At 31.1% G+C, this 24,837-nt stretch overlaps 3 protein-coding genes across 3 annotated transcripts; 2 read left to right on the plus strand and 1 right to left on the minus strand.

Moving 5' to 3' along the window:
• Positions 1–4,399: 4,399 nt before the first annotated feature.
• Positions 4,400–12,816, plus strand: LOC119671402 (maestro heat-like repeat-containing protein family member 1). The gene is made up of 13 exons (XM_038082014.1): positions 4,400–4,520; positions 5,843–6,020; positions 6,082–6,443; positions 6,509–8,608; positions 8,672–9,311; positions 9,370–9,508; positions 9,695–9,819; positions 9,938–10,142; positions 10,209–10,882; positions 10,948–11,260; positions 11,319–11,453; positions 11,510–11,612; positions 12,352–12,816. The coding sequence occupies exons 1-13, from the start codon at positions 4,403–4,405 to the stop codon at positions 12,492–12,494; spliced, it is 5,235 nt and encodes a 1,744-aa protein (XP_037937942.1). The 5' UTR covers positions 4,400–4,402; the 3' UTR covers positions 12,495–12,816.
• Positions 12,817–12,875: 59 nt separating this feature from the next.
• LOC119671403 (aladin-like) lies at positions 12,876–15,072 on the minus strand. The gene is made up of 6 exons (XM_038082015.1): positions 14,836–15,072; positions 14,458–14,780; positions 14,277–14,403; positions 14,049–14,200; positions 13,613–13,986; positions 12,876–13,335 (listed from the first exon to the last, which is right to left on the minus strand). The coding sequence occupies exons 1-6, from the start codon at positions 14,932–14,934 to the stop codon at positions 12,992–12,994; spliced, it is 1,419 nt and encodes a 472-aa protein (XP_037937943.1). The 5' UTR covers positions 14,935–15,072; the 3' UTR covers positions 12,876–12,991.
• A 1,222-nt stretch (positions 15,073–16,294) lies between these two features.
• LOC119671404 (kelch-like protein 26) lies at positions 16,295–24,438 on the plus strand. Its single transcript, XM_038082016.1, has 4 exons — positions 16,295–17,252; positions 22,213–23,068; positions 23,139–23,513; positions 23,573–24,438. The coding sequence occupies exons 1-4, from the start codon at positions 17,058–17,060 to the stop codon at positions 24,040–24,042; spliced, it is 1,896 nt and encodes a 631-aa protein (XP_037937944.1). The 5' UTR covers positions 16,295–17,057; the 3' UTR covers positions 24,043–24,438.
• Positions 24,439–24,837: the final 399 nt, after the last annotated feature.

The following is a 24,837-nucleotide window of genomic DNA, read 5'->3' on the forward strand; positions in this document are numbered from 1 at the left end:
GTTGTTTCTATGCTAATCCGCAGTGTAGATAGATATATTTATCTATTGAGATAGATACACGTTCCATCAACCTGTTGCGTTTAACTACGCAATGAGGGAGGTGATATGCTTTTTTCTTTTTGGAAAACTGACACACTTTTGGGAAATACTTTGATTTACTTTAATAGCTTTAATGAAGTTGATAAGATTGCTAAGATAATTTACTTCACACAAAAATGGTTTTTAAAATGATAAGATAAATAAACTATCACAGGTAAAAGCTCATAAGAAATTTTCTTACTAAAATTGATATTTATTTCGAAATAAACTGAAATATGTAGACATTTATCAACTTTTGGGATTTAATTAGTGACGTGTTAAGATTTATTTTATTGTAAATTTTTCTATTGATTTATTGTTTATAAATTTAATTAGTAATAAAAAGTTATGTACAAAACTTTTTACGTAAACAATTTAGTTTAATTTTTAGACTTCATGTGTTTTCATGATTCATTTCTCACTTCCTCTAAAGGGGAATTTATATTTAAAGTTTATCAGAATGAAAATTTTTAGACAACTTTATGCCAAAATATTAATTTAAACGATAAATAAACAGGTACAAAATAAAAAAAATTATTGTGGCTATTTGACTGTATGAAGAGATTAAAAAATTGGAGGTATATATGCCTGCCCTGAAGATAGTAAAAACTTTTGACTTAAAATCTGCTGTAGTGGATCAGAAAAATAGTTGTAATTGTTTGTTGAATAAACAAGAAGATCATAATAAATCAGATATCGCCCTTAATAGAAATATAATAGTAATTATTGTAATATTATGAAAGAATAATGGTTATGGATGGAGAAGCTAATCCAGAATTTATTTACCAACTTCCGAAAGTATGTCCCATTCAACACGTCCCATAAAACGCTCATTCTAAATGCTTTTAGACTGTTTAAGTGGCTATATTGAGTCAGTTTAATTGAAATAAGTCGATTTTTCTTAAAAAATGAACTGGTTTTTATCCTATTTCTAAAAAAGACTGTTTACTTTAGAATACTCCTTTTAGTTCTAAACTGAGAATTATCAGTGGTTTCTTAACTGGACACGCTGCTGCAGAGTTTGCAATATACATATAGAATGATCCACCTATTTTATCTGTGCTAGTTTTGCGATTATCAGAAAACGAATCCAATATCTTTATTTAAGCTAAACTAAATGAGATCTGGAGTCAGGAACTGAGGGTATACTTCATTCCAGTACATTCACAGCGGAACATTGGGCCATAAGGAACTAGGGGTAGTAATGTATAATTATACTTCTTAATAATAATAATATCATTTTGTAATGGTGAAATATAATGTATCATAGACTTAAATCATAAATTCTTATATTAAATTTAAATCTCATTGCGCAGTGGGTGGTGAACGATATTTACACAAACTGGACAACGTCCAATCGTAACTCTGCGAAACAAAATCTAATAACACTTAATTTTTGCTGAAAGCACATATTTTAAATATTTAATTATGGTCAAAACATAATCTAATAACACTTTTAATTTTTAAAAAAGCTAATTTCTTGATAGCACATTTTTAAAATATGTAATATCTGTTGGCACGATATGTATTTACTGGACCAATCTATGGTATACAGTTATTGGGTTTAAATCCCAGTAAAATGTGATCTAAAAACACGCTTTAAAAACTAGTTAAAAAAAGTTTGGTGACTCTGTTTGAGGAATAGTGCTTTAAACACTTATTTAAATTTGTGTGAATGTATTGTACAAAATTTACATGGAGTCATAACTCTATCTGGTATCACTAGTAACCGAAAGGTGTATGCGGTGCTTATAGCCAGTCAGATTAATCTAAGGTTATCTAACCTATGTTAAACAAAAAAAGTAACTTTTTCTAACATTTGGAGAAACTACTTTTATTTAAAATCTCAAAATATCCTTACTTTGGAAACTTCTAATGTTTGTTTCTTTCTTCTTGCATTAGTCGTGAAACTAATAAACTTAGGTCTCTTTCAAATTGACCTATTATTACAATATAAGTCTATTAAAGGTTATATCTAGAGTCAGCCCCGATGTTTTTAAAAACTGAGTTGATATTTATAGCTACAACAAAAACTGAGAGAATATTTATATTTCAACGAACTCTCCGAAGAATAAAAGTAGATTAATCAATGATCAAAGAAAAACTACGTGTTGAAGGCTCGCTTCTAGAATATTAAGTCCAAAACATGATATTATGTCTACATTTTTTTCTTAATTTAAATAAGAAATAAAAACTTAAAAATTATTTGGGTAACTTTTGTGATTGCCATTTATATCTCGAAGTAAATTTAAAAATTGTTATTTTTATTTAAATGTGAGTTCGTGCTTATAAACTTTTATTACAATTAATGAGTCACATTCCTTATATTGAAACTGTATAATATGTAATATATTTTATTACGCAAAAGTAAGAAATCACTGTACTCTAATAAATATATTTATATATAGTCAATTAACTTGATTCATTCAAATTGCTGAACTTTTTATAAACTATTTTAATTGTGAGTAATCAAGGTAGAAATATTCATAAAAAATTATTTTTATCAACCAAAAAAAAAAAATTATAAAACAACATGTAAAATAATAAAACAATTCTTTTATTATTAATAGAAACTATAATTTTGTTGGAATTAATAAATAGTTTTTGCATTAATTAATGGCAATCGATGTCAGTGTCAGTTATCAGCGTAACAGTCAGTGACTACGAAATTGATAATAATTAATTTTGCCAGAACTTTGTTCGAAAAATCCATAATTGAACTTTACTTTTCATATTCAGTTATGTTATTTTACTTATTTCTATACACAGAAATAACGCTTAATTAAACACAAATAATTAATATATTTGTTTGACCGGTTTATGCTTTCCAATAGCACTAAATTTTTATTGCCATATTGTGTTGATAGTGAAACTTCACTCACATTTAAAAGATATCAGATAAACGTTAAGGTAAAAATATATTCAACCAAACTAAATTGAAATTGAAAGCATAATTGAAGTGATGATGAGATAAAAATGTTTTCCACTTAATTTTATAAAAGTTTGAGACATATTATAGACAACTTAGGGTGGGAGTATTTTTCCCCAAACTATAAAAAAATTAAATCTTATCTCAGAAGATGCAGAGGTGGCAGTATCTTTTTAAATATAGATTTATAGATAGAACTTATATATTTGAAGTATGTCATACGCTAAGTGACAATATCTTCCTCTTATCTGGAATAAAAAATAATAGTTATATTTTCTTAAAAATAATACTTAGAGAGCGCCAAAAGTGACTAAAGCTTGTGGTTTCAAATTATTTTTAATCAACTTTTAATTCCAATTAAAAGATACATTATCTTTCATATAAAAGAAGGTTTTAATAACACATAAGAATAAAACTCTCTGCTCAAATGTTCTCATCATTTATCAGATCAAAGCCAGACAGTTACAAATAATGCACCTTGAAACCTTATATCTTTTTAGGCAGACCCAATATTTTAACCCTTCCTACAAACCTATCTTTTTGATGAGGTTAACCAGGTTTTCTATTAGCAATTTTTTCTCATCTAACTATGCTAAGAATGAATATATACTACACATTAGTAAGGCTTCAAAACGAATTCATAAATAAAAGCAGTTAAGGTCGCCTACCTGTGTGGTATCACAGTAGACCCGTAGGGTCTAAGTTGATCAAATAAACTGATTGTCAATATAATCTAACCTAACCCTTTGTGAAGGTTCAGACAAGCACAGGCCTCAATAATGTAAACCATTGCATATAAAGCAGTAGCTCTTACAAACGAGTATCTAGTATTGGGACTATTCAATCATTTATCAACTCTGGCACGATTTCGGAAGCATAACGGTACACCATGGTATTACTTTTGGTTCCAGATCAAAATGAGAATCGTTTTTTCAATCGGTGTTTTCTGCTGTTCTTTTTTTTAAATTCTTAACTTCATTACAGATACATTTGGAAATCTGCTTTGTACTCTTGTGTTCGCTTTTTCATATCATAAAGATACTAATCGTAAGCGTTTACTCGTAAGCTCCTCCATGATTGTAAAACTATTTTGAGCTGCAATAAACATTAACCAAAATAAACGTTTGTTTATTTACCACAAACCGAGTGTAAAAATCTAGTAGAAATATTATCTTTGTATTTTGGTTTCGCCCGGCGCCCTAGGTATTATTTAACTCTTGATAGCCGCATACTGAAACCAGAGGCAATAAAAAAATAATTCACAAGATTTTTATTATTGTTCAGTTGCAGTTCAGAAGGCAGTGAATTGAAAAGCAATTGCACGCGATGCTAAAAAAAATTAAAACAAGATTAATTTAATTTTTCAATAAATTAAATTCAAAATTAATTTTATTAATGAAATTCGAAATGTTCGATTTGATAGCGAAAGTAGTGCCAAATTTGTATTTCGAAGCGAGACGCTCAGCAAAAAGTTCATTGCAGATGCGAATATTCGTGCAATGGAATTTCGATGGTAAAATCAAGAAGAAGAGAATAATAAAAACATTTAAATATTTTAAAAATTCATTAATAAAAAAAAATGATAAAAATAGCAAAATTGAAACAAAACATTTTTAATTGATGTGCAACAAACTTGAACATTTTCCATTCCTGCCTTGCACCGCGCTCCTTTCCGCTCGTTCGATAGCAAACATAAAATCGTAAAATTCGAAAAATTCAAGTTAACCAGTTTTTTTTATTTTTGTTTTATATTCTGCCAACTTTTCCATATACTCGTAAAAACCACAAACTTGTTGCTTCTGTGCTAATGTAGGCCAATTCGATTACTTGTACGGCTTCCATTCCACTTTTGTGTAAGTAACCTAGAATCAGAAAAAGTTTCATAATTGCTGGAGAAAAGTGTGACAGGCGTATAGTTCACCGGTAAATGATGTCTTTTGTGTTTCTGAAGTCTATTAACGAACCGGTAGCAAAACATTATCACGACCCTTAACCCCGTAACCGCTGCGCATTTATTTTTGTGTCACGGCAACGCTCGTAAAAATAGTAGCAATAGTTATTTTATTCAAATAAAATAACACGCTTTTTTGAAATATACATTGCTTAATTTATTATAAACAAAACAAAAAGGAATTTAGGTTTTTCTTTGTTAAAACTTGAACAACATATAATCAGATATTATAAATATTAACAATGAAACACAAAAGTACTATATAAAATGACAGCTATCGACGTAATAGTAGAAAGAACTAATATTGAATCGTACAAAATTTGACACTAGCTGTATTTCTCAATAAAGTATTCTTGACAGATCCTATTAGCGTAACTCCCTCATGAGATAATAATCAGGTGGTCTTTCTTTCTTTCTTTTTCATTTGGCTATCTAACTCCAATACACTTGATTATTTGTATTAGTTGTTCCTTATTGAGAGGTGATTTCTTATCATCATATATTGATCTACTCAGCTTATTAGTCTATTTATACAGTCTTATATCATCCATTGTTATTTCTATCCAAATTAAGGCTGAATTGATTGGAGTAGACACAGTCAGCGTAGAAAAAGTGATTAGTTGTGACGTAACGCATAAAGCGCACAATAATATAAAAATATTATAAAATGTCTTCTCTACAGTATCTGCAAATCGTTACAGTCATTCACACGTGGTGTTGTAAATCCCTGTTTAACCCATACTGTCTCGCGAGTTTGTCATATGCAAGAGCATCGTATCTGTATAAACCCAAGAGAGGGAGGTTGCGAACAGTACGAAATGGACACGCTTATACCTCCTCTAATTAAAATTGAAATCATCTTAAACGGAATTTTTTATTTTTAGGTGTTCTACACAATCTTTTCGAAGGCTTAGCTGATAAAGATGAGACTGTTCGTTTGGCCATACAAAGTGCACTAGTCAAAATACTAGAAACACATCCAGTGCGTGCCACAGATATATTAATTGAATACAAAGAAAAAAACCCTAAAATGCCAGAGCAAACGGTTATCATATTGCTAAAGTAAGTGTCAACGTCAAAGATTATAAATTAATGTTAAATTAATAAAAATAAATATTTAAAGAGCAATTGAACGTGTTGTCAGTGCAAATGTATTGGTACCGCCAGAAGCACACAAGAAACTTATTAATTTAGCAATTGAAGAACTGACTCGTTCCACTGATCACATGCCCAACATACAGAATCACGCACTTTCCATACTAGTAGCCATTGGACGTGGCGATGACTGTAAAATGGTAATGGAAGCTTTAATGGCGCATACCAAAGAAGGCACAGTAGCTCATTTTATGGTGATGCAATGCTTGGGTTCGCTGGCTACGGCGAATATACAAGCTGTAGTGCCATTTATTAAGCCCATACTAGCTTCTATTTTACCAAATCTCGGTGGTATTAAAACGGATCATATAAAAACAGCACATGCATATGGTAAATATTGTAATAGTTAAGTATTTATTTTAAGGTATATATGTATATATATATTTATTTAATAGCGATTGGTCGATTTAGTGAGGCATTGTTGGAACACTCCACTTTGCACACTACTGGTGCGATAACCATGAACGATGGTGTTGCAAATGATATAGAAGCTATTAATAATTGTTCCACAGAAATATCCGTGGCATACGATGTGCTCTTCAACCAATGGTTGCATTCAAGAGAACCAAAAGTTTGTGTTGAAATATTGCAGGCATTATGCACAATGTATCCACTGCTGCCGACCGACAAAATACAGGATCAATCACAACGCTTAATACCACAAATTTTAGCGCTATATCGACGCTCGATAGAACGAAACTCAGTCACACAATTTTTGTCATCTGTTTTGAAAACGAATATTTCACTACAACCCAATGTACTGGACAATGTTTCCGAACAGTTAATATCGAATCTCTTCGACTTGGTTTGCGTTTATCCAGACTACGAGAAACCGCAGACAGTAAAGGGACACTACGAGGTCTTACGTTGCTTTCATTTGCTCTCCAGCGTTTATGCTACGAAGATTATGGACACACTACTTATGCATTTACGAAATAACAGTGAAAGGGAGCGCATAAAATCACTGCTTATTTTGACTCACCTAATGAATACTTCTACCGTGAATATCGAAAGTAAACTGGAAGGTTTTATAGACTGCCTTAAGCAAATGATACTTGTAGAGAAAAGCGTCAAGATGAAAATGACTTTGCTAAAAACAATTGTGGCACTGGCTCAGAAATCCTTCATCAAGCAGAAAGAATTTGTGTGGTTCATTACGCGCTACAGCTGTAAATATTCCAAAGTCAATCAAGAACATGGCTCACTTGAAGAACATGCAAACTTCGTGCTATCCTGTGAGAACTCACTTTTCATGCTATCTTCAACCGCCGGTACCATGGATGAACTACTTAAACGCGAACTACTGAATTACTATGTATTGTTGGACTACACTGACATTTGTTCGAATTTGACTAAATGCCTCAGTAGTCTATTTGCTAAATCACCACATATAGAATATGAGCCTCTGGATATTGACGAAGCTGAGGAAAGAGTAGATGCTGGTGATGATGAACCAGCTGCGTCGAAACATACGTCAATTATAAAACAAGGAAAAATTATCGTACCGTGTGCGGAAACAATTTTTGCACGTTGCTTAGCGTTACTGGGCAACTACCACAACATCAAACGTGCTACGAACATTTTAGCCTTTATGAAGTATTACTATCCGCATTTGAATCCAGCACTGGGTCCATTGTGGGACAAACATATTTCCGATTTACTTTTATGTATTAATAAAGAGTCACTTTTCTTCGGTAAATTGATGGAGTTCATTACAGAGACTATTGATTTCCTACAAGGACATGATGAAACTTTTGCTGAGCGCATGGTTAACAAAATGGCAGACCATTTACTTATGTACCCAATTACGATACCAAACAATGAATTCGTTATACCAAATCTAAGTGCTGAACGTGGTATGCTAATCAAGTGCATTGGTTTAGGATTATGCTCCGTGACTGATGTACAAGCTATACACTCGAAAATAGAATTAATCATAACCTCGGCTAAACAAGAGAAACTGGATAAGCATACTAAGCATACTGAGTACGAAGAAAAGATTACGCCCTGTGCACTTGCGCTCGGCTATATTTCACGTGTGCACCTGCAGCATCTCATCAAAAAGCTTGCTGAATTAGCACATATAGGCGGACGCAAACACTCCACTGGTTTCTTTAGCAATTTGCATTTCATCAAAGATACACACAAGGAATTGGAAAATTATAAAACGAATTTGCTAGTTATAAAAGCGTTTGGTCATATAATGGATGAAACTGATCCATTGTTGAGCCTATTGAATTTGGATGATACCATCTTAAATTTTTTAATTGCACAACTTACTGGTACAAAGGATCAGGTACTCATGTCAGCTATACTGAAGACACTGTTAAGCACATGCAATCAAATTATCGCCATCAAAGAAGAACTCACTGAACCATTAAAATATCGGAAACAAATAATGGAAGCCGTTTTCAGTATACCAATCGAGGCCCCATTCGATGATTTACCATTGCTACCCACAATACTCAAATTGGGCACGGACTTTATACGCATAGGTAAGTGCAACTTTTTTTATTATAGGAAGTTCTTTACAACTAAAATATAAATATATTGCTTAGGTGGCGATGATAATACGGAATCAGTTGATGGTGGTGTTATATTCGAAATTGCCTGCAAGAACTTTTTCTCATGTGCACAAAATTTGAAGATGAAATTCGATTCTCAGGAGGAAGATGAACGGAATAGTTTTCTAGCGAAGCATTTGAACGAATCATTACCTGAATTAAATGCACTTGTTAAAGTTATTATTGAAATGGATCCATCCCCTGCTACGTTGGATTTAATTATACTTATATTGGAAACATGGACAAGGGATAAAAACTCCGAAGTACGCATTTGTTCTAGCCATGTTTTTAACCATACTTTAGATGTTTATATAAAATCCATGAAGATTGGCTGCGAAGCACCTTCTAAATTTAATCAAACTGGACTAATGCTTGGCAAAATTGTGCCACGTTGCATAGATTCAAATGGCACTGTTAGACAGGTTTCAGTTGACATATTACAGAAAACATTGGAAATATCTTGTATATACGAAACTCTTACGATTGCTGATAGTGAAAGTCCGTGGCTAAAAGAGATTGAGCTTATTAAGGAGAAAATCATTACCGATGATCCAAAATTGATATATAATTTGGCTGGAGATATAGCAAAAACTATAGCTATGCGTATTTCAAATTTTCAGTATTTACAATTTTGGTTTGTGATTCTAAAATATTATTATTTTACGATAAAATATCTTTTGATTTTATTACAGTCAAACTCTTTTACGTGGCTTACGCGATCCGGAACAAAGTTCATCAATTGGAGCTTCTGTAGTTCTTAAGTTCTTTGTACAACAAAAGGGTTCTGACTTGTTCTATGCGATACCTGATATAGTTAAAGACTGTTTAGCGGTAAGTAAATTAATCAAAAGCGATTGTTAAGCGAGATTAATAATTGGTAACCAAGAAATTGTGTTTCAAAGTAAATAATATAAAGTCTCAATGATCATTACGTACATTTTTACTAAATATATATAAATCTATATATAAATATTTATTTTAAATATTTAGTAAATACAATTAAAATTCAAATTTCAGGCTTTACAAAACTGTGAAGTGAATCGTGCGAAGTCAGGCGTTCTTAAAGCACTAGTAGCCCTAACCAAACATCATCCGAAATTGGTTTGTGCAGAAATGCTACAGCAACATTTGCCCTACGAAGAGTAAGTATTCTCTATAAAAAAATAAATCATGAGACTATATGAGTTTAATATTTAAATAATTGCCAATAACTATATCTATAATTTCTATTTCTAATCACTTTTTGATTTTTTTTTTTAGGAACATAATTGAATATTGGCATTTACTCTGCTCTGATACAGAACTTACTAGTATAATTATTGACGATTTTCTGCAAATACTCACATCCTCTTGCTTCTTCGAATCCAATGAAGCACCAACGGAACGTCAAAAAATTGCCAGCGTGCAACCATTTGCCATATTCTGTGCACTGAGAGAAATGTTGCCTTGCAAAGAAATTAAGGAGGTAATCAACAATGATTTTATTTTAAAATTTAATTATAGAACTAAAATATTATCTTTTTCTCATCAGGAACTCAATAAAAAGTTTCCGGAACTATTTACCATGTTACTCACATCATTAGCTGCTTATACAAACCTTGCACCACCAATGCATACAGGTCAGCGCAGTATTTCACCAACAAATACAACTTCATCGCATACAAATGCCACAACCAATACAACAAAATCAAAATTCGGTTTTGTACCCAATAAAGATTCCGTAAAACTAAATCCATGCCAAATTGTTTTGGATACATTTGAATCATTTCTAAACAATCTGGGTATGGAACAAATCTCGACAGTTCTAACAGTACACACAAAACTTGGTTCCAGCGCTGATTTAACCAATTATATTGAATTACTAACTCCAATGGCTATAGGTTTAGTTAATCAATTGGAAGTATCTTCTAGCGCTATGAAGCAGGTGGTCAATGCATTAAGTAAATATGTCTCATCACCATACGATGGACAACGTGTGGCAGCCGTGGGCTTGTATTCACGTTTAGTGCCACTTAAACCATGTGGTGACATCTCATCAACTATAATGGCTCACTTGACTTCGGCACTCAGTGATCCAAATGCAACTGTACGCGGCTTAAGTATACAAGGTTTGGGTTATGTAGGACATCTAACCGAACGTGATATTGAGAAACACACTGAGACTGCTATAACCGCACTTTTAAAGGGCATAGATGACACCGTTAGGTATGGCGTTAGATGCACTCTATAATTTTTTATATATACTAAATAGCCATATTATGTATTTTTAGTGATTGTCTAATCAATATACCATTGGAGAGCATGCGTGGACTTTCACGTATATTGCAGGCTTTACCCAGTGATCGTGTGGAATCGTTTCATGTTTCTCTTGCGATACGTATACGTCCTTTCTTTGGTAGCTATTCCATTGAAATACGTGAGGCAGCCGTTATACTTTTTGGTGATCTCTGTGAGTCTAAAATGTCATTAAATGACGGTAGCGTATCGCCCAATTCCTCGACAGAAGCTTTACGAGAGCAATTGTTCGCCAATTTCTTTCCTTTACTTTTGCATTTAAGTGAGGGAGAGGCGACGATCATAAGAGTAAGTTTTATATTTATATTACTATATAGTGTTTTATTTAATGCTTATATTTATAAAGGCGTGCAAAGGTACTCTACGTAAAGTTTGTGGCCTGCTCAATTCCACCAAAGTCAATGATATGGCACAGAAGCATTTAATTGATCACGGGCAACTTAACTATAGTGTATTTGTATTAGACTTTGTTAAATTAATTGTAAGTAACAATATACATAATGAGTTTAATATATATACTAATATGTAACTTAATAGGCTATAGAATTACCCGAGCATATACAAGATTTCATTGATTCGTGCATACCAAAATTACGTAGCCAATGGCCTGAAGTACGTGGCAGTGCGGCAATAGTTATAGGTAATATATATTTATATTTTAAATTGTACTTTATATGGTTGGTTCCTAAACTGTGACGTTATAAACCTCATCAGTTAAAAAAATTAAATGAAATAAAGTTTAAAGACTGAATGCTCACTCCGTTGAGTTAGAGAGAAACTACTATATATATCTTAATATTACACGAAAAACGATATTAAATGGTAGAATTACATCACAAGATTGCAGTTATTATACAGAGTTTTTTTTTTTCTTAATTTTAAAGCACCATAAAATCAAGAGACTCTGTCAGTTGATCATTGTGCCCGAATAGGTCACTCCAGCTTGAATTTTTCACTTTCCTCAGTGAAACTAAAAGATTGCGAAGAGAGAAAAAGAGAACATGAAAGTTATTATTAGAGCTTAATGAAAGAATATAGTGTCTGTAAATATTAGCATACCCCAATGGACAGTTATTAACACCAATTTTTGGCTATCTAAGTTTGAAAGAGATTGAACTCAGCGTTATGGTCACTATTTTGGAAATACACGTAAACCTTATGATAGATTGTAATTCCTTTGATGTCTCGTGCTATATAGGTACATCTCATCTGGCTACAATTTAGTAAAGTCATGACGCTTAGGTGTGAGTGTCAATGTGTTTATACCTAAAATTTTGTTAACAGTTTAATACTTAATGCAATCATTTATACTTTCTAAAAATTAAATTATATATATTATATAATTAAATAATGAAACTGTCTTTTTCATTTTATTTTAGGTATATTGCACAATTTCTTAACAGAACGGAATGCGCAAACAGAATCAGTTGGTAATAAAATTGCCATTCTGCTGAAGGATGAAAACCACTTCGTGCGTATCAAAGCTGCAACGGCATTGGGTTACTTCTTTGGTGATATCTAACATTGAAAAATCAACATTTGAATTAAAAATGGAAACAGTGGACCTAAATTTATTTCTTTAATCGTAGTCTATATTTTGTGATCCTTGTGTGAATGTGATTTACCTTAAGCTAATTATTGTATCTTTTGTCATTATGCCATTGCATATGTTATTATGTAGTCGTAGAGTATATACGTTTAGTTATTTAAGTATAAATTAACAAATGTTTAAAGAAATTTTGTCAAAATTTTTTTTTTACAAAATTTAACAATCCTTAAACTACTCCGCAGAGCACTTTGCTTGGTTATTTATTAATTTTCTCAAAATTCATTAGTCATCAAAATTTTTGCAACAATTAATAAATAATTTTTCTATTTGCACATAAAAAACAACATTTTTAGACATTAAATTTTATTTAAATATCTTAAATGTATAAAAAAAATAACAATATATAATCTTAATGTTAATAATAAAAAGTGTATTGTGTACATTAATTGTATCGCATATATGAACGTTTGTTAGATAATATTATCGGTGAGTGGCACATACTGTATTCTCCCGTTGGACCAACCAATATTTAAGATAGTTTCAGAGTTCTTCTTGTTTTTACTTTGAAACGCTATGCATGTAGGATATTCGTAGCCAGCACCACTTACAAAACACAATGGTGATACTCTCAGTTGAAACGTTTTAAAAGAGGTTGTATATATTGCTACACAATTCGTATCCTTAAACATAATAGCTAAGTATAAACCCTTTGGATCCCAAACCAACGCTTGTGGTTGACCGCCTATTTCGCGATTATCAATAACAATGGATGATAAATCAATAACAGGCACAGCTTCTGTAGGTGTACCGCCAGCTAAAGAGAATACATAATTAATAAAATTGTAAAAAAATATATACATTTTATATTAAAGATATAGATAAATTGTTGGCTGCATATACGACTTGCAACTGAGCTCACGTTGCAATTCACCTGGGACATGCCAAATTTGCTCTTGGCAGTTGCTTTTATGCATTATTGAAATCAAACGAAAACAATAAAAAATTTAAGTTCATACTAAATTTTTTTTTAAAACAAACCAAAATTTTACTGCCCAAATATCAATAAAGTAATAAATGAAATTGAAACTTACACTTAAAAACTTGTTCTTCATAAAACTGTAGTTCGTATAGTATTGGTTCTTCCGTGGTTATAAATAGTAAAAAGTTACTGCATGGTGACCAGCAAGCAGATTGTACGGTGCCAGAAACAATATTCCAACGTTCGCCAGTCCATTTCTTTTCCGTAGACCACACACGAAACATATTACTTGAAGTTGCAGCGAAAAGATAAGCGTCACCTGATGACCATTTTATAAATGAACAAGTTGGCCCAACACACTTTAAAGCAGTACATTGCATTGAATCCATATTCCATATCAATATATCTGTATCACCTATTGAGGAAGCTGCTAAAAGTGTACCGTCAGAATTCCATTGTATTGAAGTAATCGGACTGCTTTTAGGACTGTAAGCAAAAATACAAAATTATTAAATATCTTTATTAATTAAATTTTTGGTAACGCTCACTGTTGCAGTAGTGTGGCTTGGGAGGTGGCACGTGTTATATTCACGTTGCTTTCTACGGTCCAGAGACATATACCTCTATCGCAGCCAACTGCTAGTTCCGAAGTTGTAAATGGTCGCCACGCTATTGACGTAACACTTTTTTGATAATGCGTCTATAACATTAAAAAAGGGAGTTAGAAAATAGTATAACATAGCATGCGTCCAACACACTCATAAATTTATAATCACCTTTAAAACTGGTATTTCAGCGTAACTTTCAGTGTATATTCTCACAGAATCGTCACCACCTGCCACAGCTATTTTGAAGCAATTCGGATGCCAGGCTATGCAACGTATATTCGCATGACACCAGTCTCTATAATAAATATTTCAATAAAACTTAATTTTTATTTATGTTGTAAACTTATACCTTGTTTCCGTGAAGTTTACAATATCATTCACACTCAACTGCCGCCGCTTATGAGGAAATATTTTTTGCTTATATCTATTAACAGCGTCTAACGCATCACATATATATTGTGCTACCTTCGCAACATTAGGATTAAATTCTATAGTTTCTGGACTGGTTGCTTCTTGTAGTGCGACTCTGAAGCCATTTTCGAAAAATGTGCGCACAATGCGTTTGACGACGCCTTCGTGCACAGGCACCAACACGCTGCGATAGCCGCTCAAATTCGCTGATGAAACATTAGCAAATTCGCAATGTATATAAATTTGTGGATATTTATTAAACTATTAACAAAATAAATTTAAACATTTAACAAACATATAATATTAACATTCTTACATTGTTGGAATTACATTCAAATTTTTGTCGTGGTATAGAAGAAGGTATGCGAACAGGGTACGCACTTCCATATTCTTTTAAATTGCTTACTGTGTTCATGGCATTAAATATATATAACACTATGAACCTAAAAACTAACGCAACACCACAGAAGACGCTCAACTTTAAAATGAAAATTCTTCACACAAACGACAAAAATGCCGGGAAATGGTACTCTTCATTAATTCTATTTGTCATGTTGGTAACGTCAAAATAAGTACAGTACGTTAGAAATTTATGGAGTAGATTATATTTATATATATCTTACATGAGTAAGAAGTTTTTTCAATATTATTCACACTATCCACTAATAATATATTCATATTGTCTTATTTAGACACTTGCTTATTTATATTAATGCTCACACTATAATGAGATCATTTATGCAGCTGATAGAGCTTTTATAAACTTCACTTAATTATATATCACACAAAAAATTTTATATATAATTGATATATTAAATCATTTATATACATTTTATATATCGATTCCATATTAAATTAATAAAAATAAAGATTTTATTAAATACTTACTTCAAAGCCACTAATTTTGTTTACAGCTCAGCTGTTGCTTGTTTACATTAAAATGTTACCACTTTATTTCGCTCTTCAATATTTATTTCTGAAAAGTTTTTCACAATTCATTTTCAATCATTTTAATATCGTAAAACAAATTACGATATTAAGACATTTGCAGCGTTGCACAGTAAGAAAATTTTAATTTCACACCAAATTTTTTATTAACCTTTACTAAAACAAGATTTTTGTTTCTAAATTTACAATCGCCGTAATTTTTTCTTTTAGAGTAGCAAAAAAATACTCTCAACTTACGAAAGGAAACATGTGAAGCAACAATAATGCTCTTAAAATTCTCAGAATTAGGTTTTACTCGCAAAAAAATTTAAGTCTAAATTTTTTGTGCGGCTATATACAAAAATCAGTCTATTGTAAATGTTCGCTGAAAATTTGTTAAAAACTCATGCTGCTCGTATCATATCATATTGTACACGACACAACGAAAAATATATCTCAAACAAAAGCATTCAACATATTTTAAAAGTACTGCCAATTTCTTTTAATCAGACTCAATGTTATTTTTTTCCTACTCTGAAAGAAAAAATTACGGATAATGTAACAACTAAATTAAAATGAAAATCCCGATGATTGCTTAAATCTACTGTTAATCTTATCTTATAATTTAATATATAATTTGGCTACGTTCCAGCTGTGACTTCATATCGAAATAACCAGCTCAAATACCTAGTTTGAAACATGAGATACGTCACTTTATTATATAGGTAATGTCACCTTAAATGTAAAATTAGTAATTTTTTTTTATTAATTTAAAATTTAATAAAATAATCTATATATATATAAATTTATTTAAAGTAATGTAGAGAATTTAAAAAAAAAAATAATAATAATAAATTGCAACACTTTTTATCTGACATTGTGCATTTTCTCCACTTTTATCACGATTTGTTTTTAAATGCCAACAACTTTATTAGTCAAAATATTGTTGGCCTAAATTGTCAGTATTCTGTTATACATCGGTCAGTGAGTTTGTTGTGAGTGGAGTGTGTCAGTAATAAAGAAGAGAATTGCAGTTTAAGCACTTAAACAAAAAAAGAATACTTGGCATTCTACACAAGGAAGTTTATAATAAAATATTTTATGTAAAACAAGTCGAATCCAGTAAAAGAAAAGTAATAAATTTGTTATATGTAAAGTGTGTGTGAATAACTTGAAAAGGTCAATTTAAAAATTAATTAATTTAATTGATTAATAAAAATTCTGTAAAACTTCAAAGTGGCTTTGCATGTATCTTAAACGCGAAGCTTTGTGCTAATTAATTAATACGAAAATGTATTGCACCACAGAAAAAACCTAAAGAAACGTCGCGGTCAGAACATATGGTGGAATGTGATTGCAATAGCTGAGGCTAAAGGCTGTTGGAATTCAATGCAAATTTAATATATTCATCTTATTGAATTTTATATTTATAAACTGCCAAGTGTTCTCTCTATTAAACTTTCTATTACTATTGCTAATTAAATACATATTTAATGCGAAGTGTAACAGCAAAGTGTGTTTCTTAATCAGGCGAACAAAGCGTACGAACACACATGCATACCAACAAAAGCAATAACAACTGATCGCTTTCTAAAATTAATAAAGTTAAGAATGGATAAACAAGTTTGTGTGCTGAGCAGAGCGAAGAATGGCAAATTACCGATATCTGACCGACACAAAGGAGATATCAATCACTTCAAGCTCGTAGTTCAGCAGGCGGAAGTTCTGCAGAGCGGCTTGTATGCCCTTCGTTCTAATGATCAATTGTGCGATATAACTTTGGTGGTGGAAGGTCGCTCTTTTAAGGTGAATAAACTAGTCATAAATATTTGTAATATTATAATAAAAATAATTACTTCACACTAGTTTATTTAAACATACTAAAAACTACTAAAAAAGTTCTGGTTGTCGTTTAAAACTTTACTTGTAGTTAATTATTATTATTGTAATATGATTAACGAGTAAATATACGCAAAGTTAGTTACTATTATTTTTAACGAGTAAATATACTTGTAGTTATTTTTTATTATTGTATTTTTATCAACGAGTAAGAATACTCGTAGTTAATTATTGTTAACATAATTAACGAGTAAGATGCTCATAGTTATTATAACATTGTATTATTATTAACCGGTAAATATACTTACAGCTAGTTATTATTATTATAATGAGTAAATATCCTCGTAGTTAATTTTTATTATTGTCTTATTATTAAATTGTAGAAAGACTCATATTTAATTATTATTACAATAACGAGTAAAATGGTCATAGTTGATTAATATTATTGTTTTATCATTAATGAGTAAAAATACGCAAGTTAATATTATTATTACTATTAACTAGTAAATATACTCGTAGTTAATTTTTGTTATCGTATTATTTTTAACATGTAAAATTACTCATCTAATTATTGTTAACATAATTAAAAGTAAAATGCTTGCAGTTAAATAATATTATTGTATTATCATTAACGAGTAAATATACGTATAGTTAGTTATTATTATTGAGGAGTAAAAATACGCATAATTATTATTAACGAGTAAATATATTCGCAGTTAATTTTTTTATTGTATTATTATCAATGAGTAAAAATACTCGTATTTAATTATTGTTAACATAATTAAGAGTAAAATGCTTGCAGTTATAATTAATATTGTATTATCATTAACGAGTAAATGTACGCATAGTTGATTATTATTAGTAGTTAGTTTTTATTACGAGTAACATAATTAACGAGTAAATTACTTGTATTTAATTATTTATTATTTTATTATCATTAACGAGTAGATATACGCATATCTAGATATTATTATTAACGAGTAAATATCCTTGTAGTTAATTATTATTATTTTTTATTATTAGTAATGAGTAAAAATACTGGTAGTTATTATTAAACTAAAATTATTATTATTAATATAATTTCTATTTATTTATTTCTCCTTTATGGGTAAAAAAAATACATTTTGGAAGCCTGAGTTTAAAACAAAATATTTTGTATATTGTATATGAGAATTAAGGTAATGAAACTTCTGGTGATATGACAGGTATCGGTGAGCACTGACTTCTGCATAGTGTCAACGAGGTTTTGCGGGAGTCCAAAGGTGCTCATATTTACACAGAGTTTATATAATTACCATTATTATTAAGTAAAAGTACTCATAGCTAATGATGATTACACTTTACTTGTGTTAAACTACGTACTATCTTGAGTAACGACCTTGGTACTCGAGATCGTGAATACCACTATTATTTCATTTTTTACCATTAGAACATTTTTCCGTTTTATTCAAATAAGCATTTTATGACTGAAAATGCTTTTGATTCTCATATAGTATATAGTATATAATAATTATGCCGAAGAGTGAGGTTCATTAACTTTCGATCACTTTTATTTAATTGTAAATACTATTATTTGTGGGGATTTTTCGGTTTTTAACAAAATGTTTAATATTATTCATTTTTGTTTTTCATATGAATTGATTCTATATTCATGACTAATGAATGAACTGAATTTCAAATGCAAAACATCACAAAAATAATAATAATTATTAGAGAAACAAATGTTATTCTGCGTTATCAGTTTGATTGCGATCGCATATGCTTTCAATTCCATATCTCTACTCCACACAATGTCGGTACTAGGTGTCAGCACATCTGTGCTGTGAATCTGTATCTATGTATGTAGGTATGAATAGGACTGCGTGCCTACAATAGTCTAAAGTTGTTGTGCCAATTTTCTGATTATTTAATCGCTTTGTTAGATAGTTGTTTGTAGTAGACTCCATAAAGCTGATTGCCAAAATTTTTGAAAAAATCGCTTCTTTTTTGTAATGAAAATTTCGTAACATTGGGTTTTGTTTGCGTGCCGTGCCAGTGTATCTTCTATTGAAGCGTAAACAGCGGTTTCAGACTTGTGCTTCATTTCTTTTTAAATTTAGTTCGTTTCGTGCTAAATTTGATAATTTTTATTTTGGTTTAATATTTTTGTTTTTTTTTTTTTTCATTTTAATTGTTTAAATTATGTGTAATTTTAAATAATTTCAGTTGGGCGAATCAGCTTCCGGCTTTTGTTAAACCGTTGGTTACTTTTTTCCCAGAAGAGAATTTATGCTAATTTTAACTAAACACGAGATCTTTAAATTTCTTCTGTTAATTAATAGATCGTTTATAATTGACATATATTAGCATAACCAATTTAATATCTAATTGTGATTGTTTTATAAAGCAACTGGATTAATTAGTATTATTAACATTATTCGTTTAATACAATATCTGCAATATATTTTCTTTACATAAAGTAGATTAAAATATCTCAGAACTGAAGAGGTTTAATATATTTCTAATAACAGAACCTGTCGGTAGAAAATTTACCTTCTGTTCATTGTATTGTAATAATGTATTTATGTAATAAATATGGAGCGTCGTTTTCTAATTAAAATATGATAATTCCAATATTATACGAATGAATATGAATGAGGAAGACAAGGAAAAATATTTAGTAGAGCAAAACAATGCGACAATAGTATCAAGAATAGAAGAATACTTAGTATTTTGATGAATTACTAATTAAACGGGGTCAAGAATCTTGCCATGATTCTCTCTTCCTGAACTGTGTAGAAGCTGGGCAATTATTAAAAGTTTCACCCGCTTCCAGATAGAAATAGCATTCTGCCACGAACCTCAACTATGTCTTATGGAAGAATATACTAGAATGAAAATTCTTGCGTACCATATAAATGATTATCCCAATGATAATATGATCAATGGATCTTTTATTCTACGTTGATCTCTTTTCTTGTATCATGAAAACATCGACACCTTTTGTAGTAAAGTTAATATCAGTGAAGTCGAATACAATATTGGCTCTTCATACAGAAACAGTAATTTATTCGAAACAATTTTCACAAATTTCAAATTTTTCACAGCAACAAAGTCTCAACAGGTCATTGCGTGATATTTATAGGGTAGAAAGACGGTCTTCACCCGCAGTAATAACTGTCCTAGCGCCATTAAGATCAGGGTATAGTCATGTTTTAAACAGTTACTTGTACCGCATAAATACGTCTATTTCCAATGATTGTTCTAACTGCAATTCTAAACCAACTGATGTGACCCATCTGCTCTCATAACCTAATGCATACACAAATTTGAGAGCTATTGAACTTTGGTCTTGACTTGTTGATTTGGTTATTATTCGCAAAAAATCCCATATTCTAATCTATGTATTCAAATCTGTTATTCCTTTTATGTCAGCTGATATATAGATCTCCACGGATTATATAAAAAAAAGTTTAAGAAGCTCTGCATTGGGTGCTGAGTTTGGTGACCTTAGCCTAAAAACGCAATTGGAGAAATATTTTTATAACTATGCCTGAGGAATTTAAGCAAAGCAAAGACAATGTTTATGTGGAGACTAATAGCTGATGATGAAACGCGGATCTGGGACATAAAAACAAGTATAAACAAGCATAGGAAAAAATGAAAAGAGAAACATAGAAGGCATATATATCGTCAACTGGGAATCGATGCTGATCGTAACATCTATTTACTGTTACTATTTATATAAGCAAAACGTTGGAGAGTGACTTCGTATGTTTAAATTCATTATATTGGATTATCACTAGATCTTGGGTTACTTTTATATACTTATACCATTTTTCTACCCATTTCTTAAAGTCATGATGCATATTTTGGTATAACTTTTTTTCAGGAGTACTAGTAATATTGCCGTTTGTAACTGGTTATTTTTAATTACTCATTAATTTTAAAACGAAAATGGTTTATGATGTTTGTTGCTTAATCACATTAGTTGCAAATAAACATAAATTATTTTTAAAACTGCGCTTTTTATAATAAATAAGCCAATGTACGTATGACTAAAATCTTCTTTGATTACAAAAACGTTGGGTAAATGCTGCACATTAAGTTATGCAATAAATGGTATCCACTGGCCCTAAGTATTTTGCAAGCTATTTTAATAAAATTACAAAAAATTCATTATATCTTTATTAAGCATCAAATGATCCAACTTGATTTCTCCTTAAGTGCCACACAGACCAACTTGCGCCAAAATGACTATTGCCCTTACTACTCATTACATACGTGGATCCTATTCTCGTATCCTGAATATATTGATCTCCAGTAAACCAAAGCAGTATTTTGAGATCAGGGTTTTCTAAAAGCAACTTTCTCAACAAATGTCCTGTTGATAAGTGTGGGGATGAAAGATTTTTCTTCATGCAGTTTATATACTGTACGCATTATATTGACTTCAATTGTTACTTCTAACGGATAAATACGTCCATTCTCTATGAGTGCCCTAACTACAGCTCTACTTTACATCACCATCTCCCATCTATTTTCTATCCGAAACATGCACATAAATTTGGATCCTATTGATTTATGGCTCCACTTCGTCGTCCTGACAAGATGCCTTCACCTTCACGATTGAATATCTCTAACTCTACCCTACTTACTTCTCATCTTCATATTACTTTTCTTATCCCACCTCATTTTGCAATGTCTTGTCAATCTTCTATGTGCTTGCTTTCAGGTTAGCTTTTGGTCCCAATAATTGTAGTTTAAAAGCACGTTTGAGTTAGGATCACAATTTAGATCCCATTGCTCTTTATTTCTATCACATTTATTGCTTTTGGTATGATCCTTAACAAATCGTTTTCATGTTTATTTTAGTTTATTGTTTAGCTTTTAATTTATTTTATTATTACTATTATATTACTTATTGATCATTATTATTCTATTTCAGGCACATCGCGTAGTTCTAGCCGCTTGCAGCGACTACTTCCGTGCTATGTTCACTGATGCGGTGCTCGAAGCGCGACAATCCAAAGTACAAATACATGGAATTTCGGCTCGAGGTATTGAATTGCTGATCAATTTTATTTATACATCGAATTTAGTGCTCGATTACGAAAATGTACAGGATGTTCTTGCGGCAGCGATATTTGTGCAAATGAAAGATGTAATCGATGCCTGCTGCAACTACCTCGAATCTCACATCGATCTAGAGAACTCTGCTTGCATAGCTTCTTTGGCTGATATATATTCATTAGATAAGCTTCAAAATAAGATCTATCGTTTTATATGTTCGAATTTAAATGAATTCTCAGAACTCGATGACTTTTATCAATTAAAATTCGAACAAGTTAAATATATTCTATCGAGTAATTATCCTGTGAACTGCACCGAAAAACGCGTACTGATGATTATTTTGGGATATTGCAGAAAAACAAATCTGAACGCTGAACCTGCTGCGAGTCTTTTTTCTGAAATACGCTTTAGCGAAGTAGGAGGCTGGGATACTATTATTAAGCAAATGAAAATGTTAACAGATAATGAGAAAAGTGGGTTTTCCTTTATGCAAGATCAATATATAAAGGCCATGTTAGCAGAATATAAAGAACAGCAAACACAAGTAGCAAGTTTTGACATCCCCAATGAAGCTATAGCCTCAGGAGTTTTACTGAATTCACGGGGCTTGGAATTGGCTTTGGTGAAAATTGGTGGTTTTGAAACGCATGGCATAACGAACCAAATTAATTGGTACAATCCATCGACTCTCAAATGGGAAGTTTTGACGGCCATACCACATATTGATCAATGTAAGTACGGTTTGAATTATAAATTCAAAGAATTAAAAGCTAATATATTTTTCTATGTACACATACACAGGCAACTTTGGCACTGCTGTTTTAGGCAACGAATTATATGTCGTTGGTGGAGCATACGATGTCAATTTAAAAGAATATGTCCACTCTTTTGGTTTCCGTTATTGTCCCATCAAAGATGAATGGAATGCAATTGCTCCAATACAAATCGATCGGTGTCGGTTTTCATTGAATGCCATAGGCAATAAGTATCTCTATGCCGTTGGTGGCGTTTGTGAACCAAACGATAACCGTGATGGTGTGTGGAAACCAAGTTGGCCATTATCAAACGTTGAACGTTATGATGCAGTAACTGATACTTGGCAATATATGCCAATACTGGAAGAGAACAGAAGTCAGCACGCTGGTGTAGTTATAGGAGATCAATTGTATATATCAGGTGAGATATTTGAAAAATTAATATATCTCATTTATAATATTTAATAAATTGTATTTTAGGTGGAACTGATCAGCACTTGGTGCTGAAAACATTTTGGCGGTTCGATAGTAACACGGAAAAATGGCACAAATTGGCACCAATGTTAACACCACGAGCTGATCATGCCCTCATTGCTTTAAATGGTTTAATTTATGCTTGTGGTGGTTGGTATGAAAATCCAGAAACGGAAGCGATAACACTTGCCGAAACAATGGATGTTTATAACATTGCTACCGACGAATGGACGATTGAGACGAATAATCCTACACTCAAGCATCACAGCGGTATTGCAGCCGTTCAACGTAAAATCTATTTCATTGGCGGTTTGCTTTCGGAACCAAAATTTAACCGTGCAACTTGCGGCGTTCAATGTTACGATTTGGATACGAAAGAATGGAGTTTTAATAAACCAGAGAAATTTCCAAAAGACGTTTGGGAATGCGCTTGCGTTGCGTTATATGTACCAAGTGTGCGAAGTGAGGAATGTTAGAATTATATTAAAATCGAAATGTGAATTTAAATATAAATTGAACTGATGAACTTAACACTTATAAGATGATTTTCTAAGGTATTTTCATAACCTTAAGTTTAGTCACATCTATATGTATCTATGTAGCAGCTATATTCCTTTCACTGATTAGATATAATTTTTCATATAGTTTTTTATAATTTAACATTTTGTGTTCATTATGCCGAATCAAAAACACTACTTAAAAGAACTAGCCACTCTAATAAATATATTTTAAAACTATAAGCGCTTGGTTGACAGTCGTAATTTAAGTCTAAATACTGACTTAAGTATAGATTATGTCAGCATATAGTTGATTTATGTCAGTGTTGAGACTTAAAATATTTCTGTATTATTTTTATATAGTTTATATATGGAAACACACTATATACGAAATATTGTATTTTTTAAGTTAATTGTTTTTTTCTATTTTGTAATAAATGTATACCATGCTTTTCGTATAAAAAATAAAATTTTGTTTAAGTTACTTTTAACTGTCAACGTCAATTATTTATAGATAACCAAAAATATATTATTTTATATATATTATTTAACATAAAGGAACTTTTATCACGTATAACATTTTTGTGGCACGTAATTATTTTTCACAAAGTATAGCCAGATTTAAAAATAATAGTATAAGGATTGTATAATGTCCAAAGAGATTGCGCAATTGGGACGATATTAATATTATTACAGCTGCGTATGCCTAAAGTTTGGTAACAATAAAATTCTAACATTTTTTAAACGTTTATAAAAAGGATCGCTATCGTGGGT

The sequence above is a fragment of the Teleopsis dalmanni genome, chromosome 1 (assembly GCF_002237135.1).
Source record: "Teleopsis dalmanni isolate 2A chromosome 1, ASM223713v2, whole genome shotgun sequence".
NCBI lineage: Eukaryota > Metazoa > Arthropoda > Insecta > Diptera > Diopsidae > Teleopsis > Teleopsis dalmanni.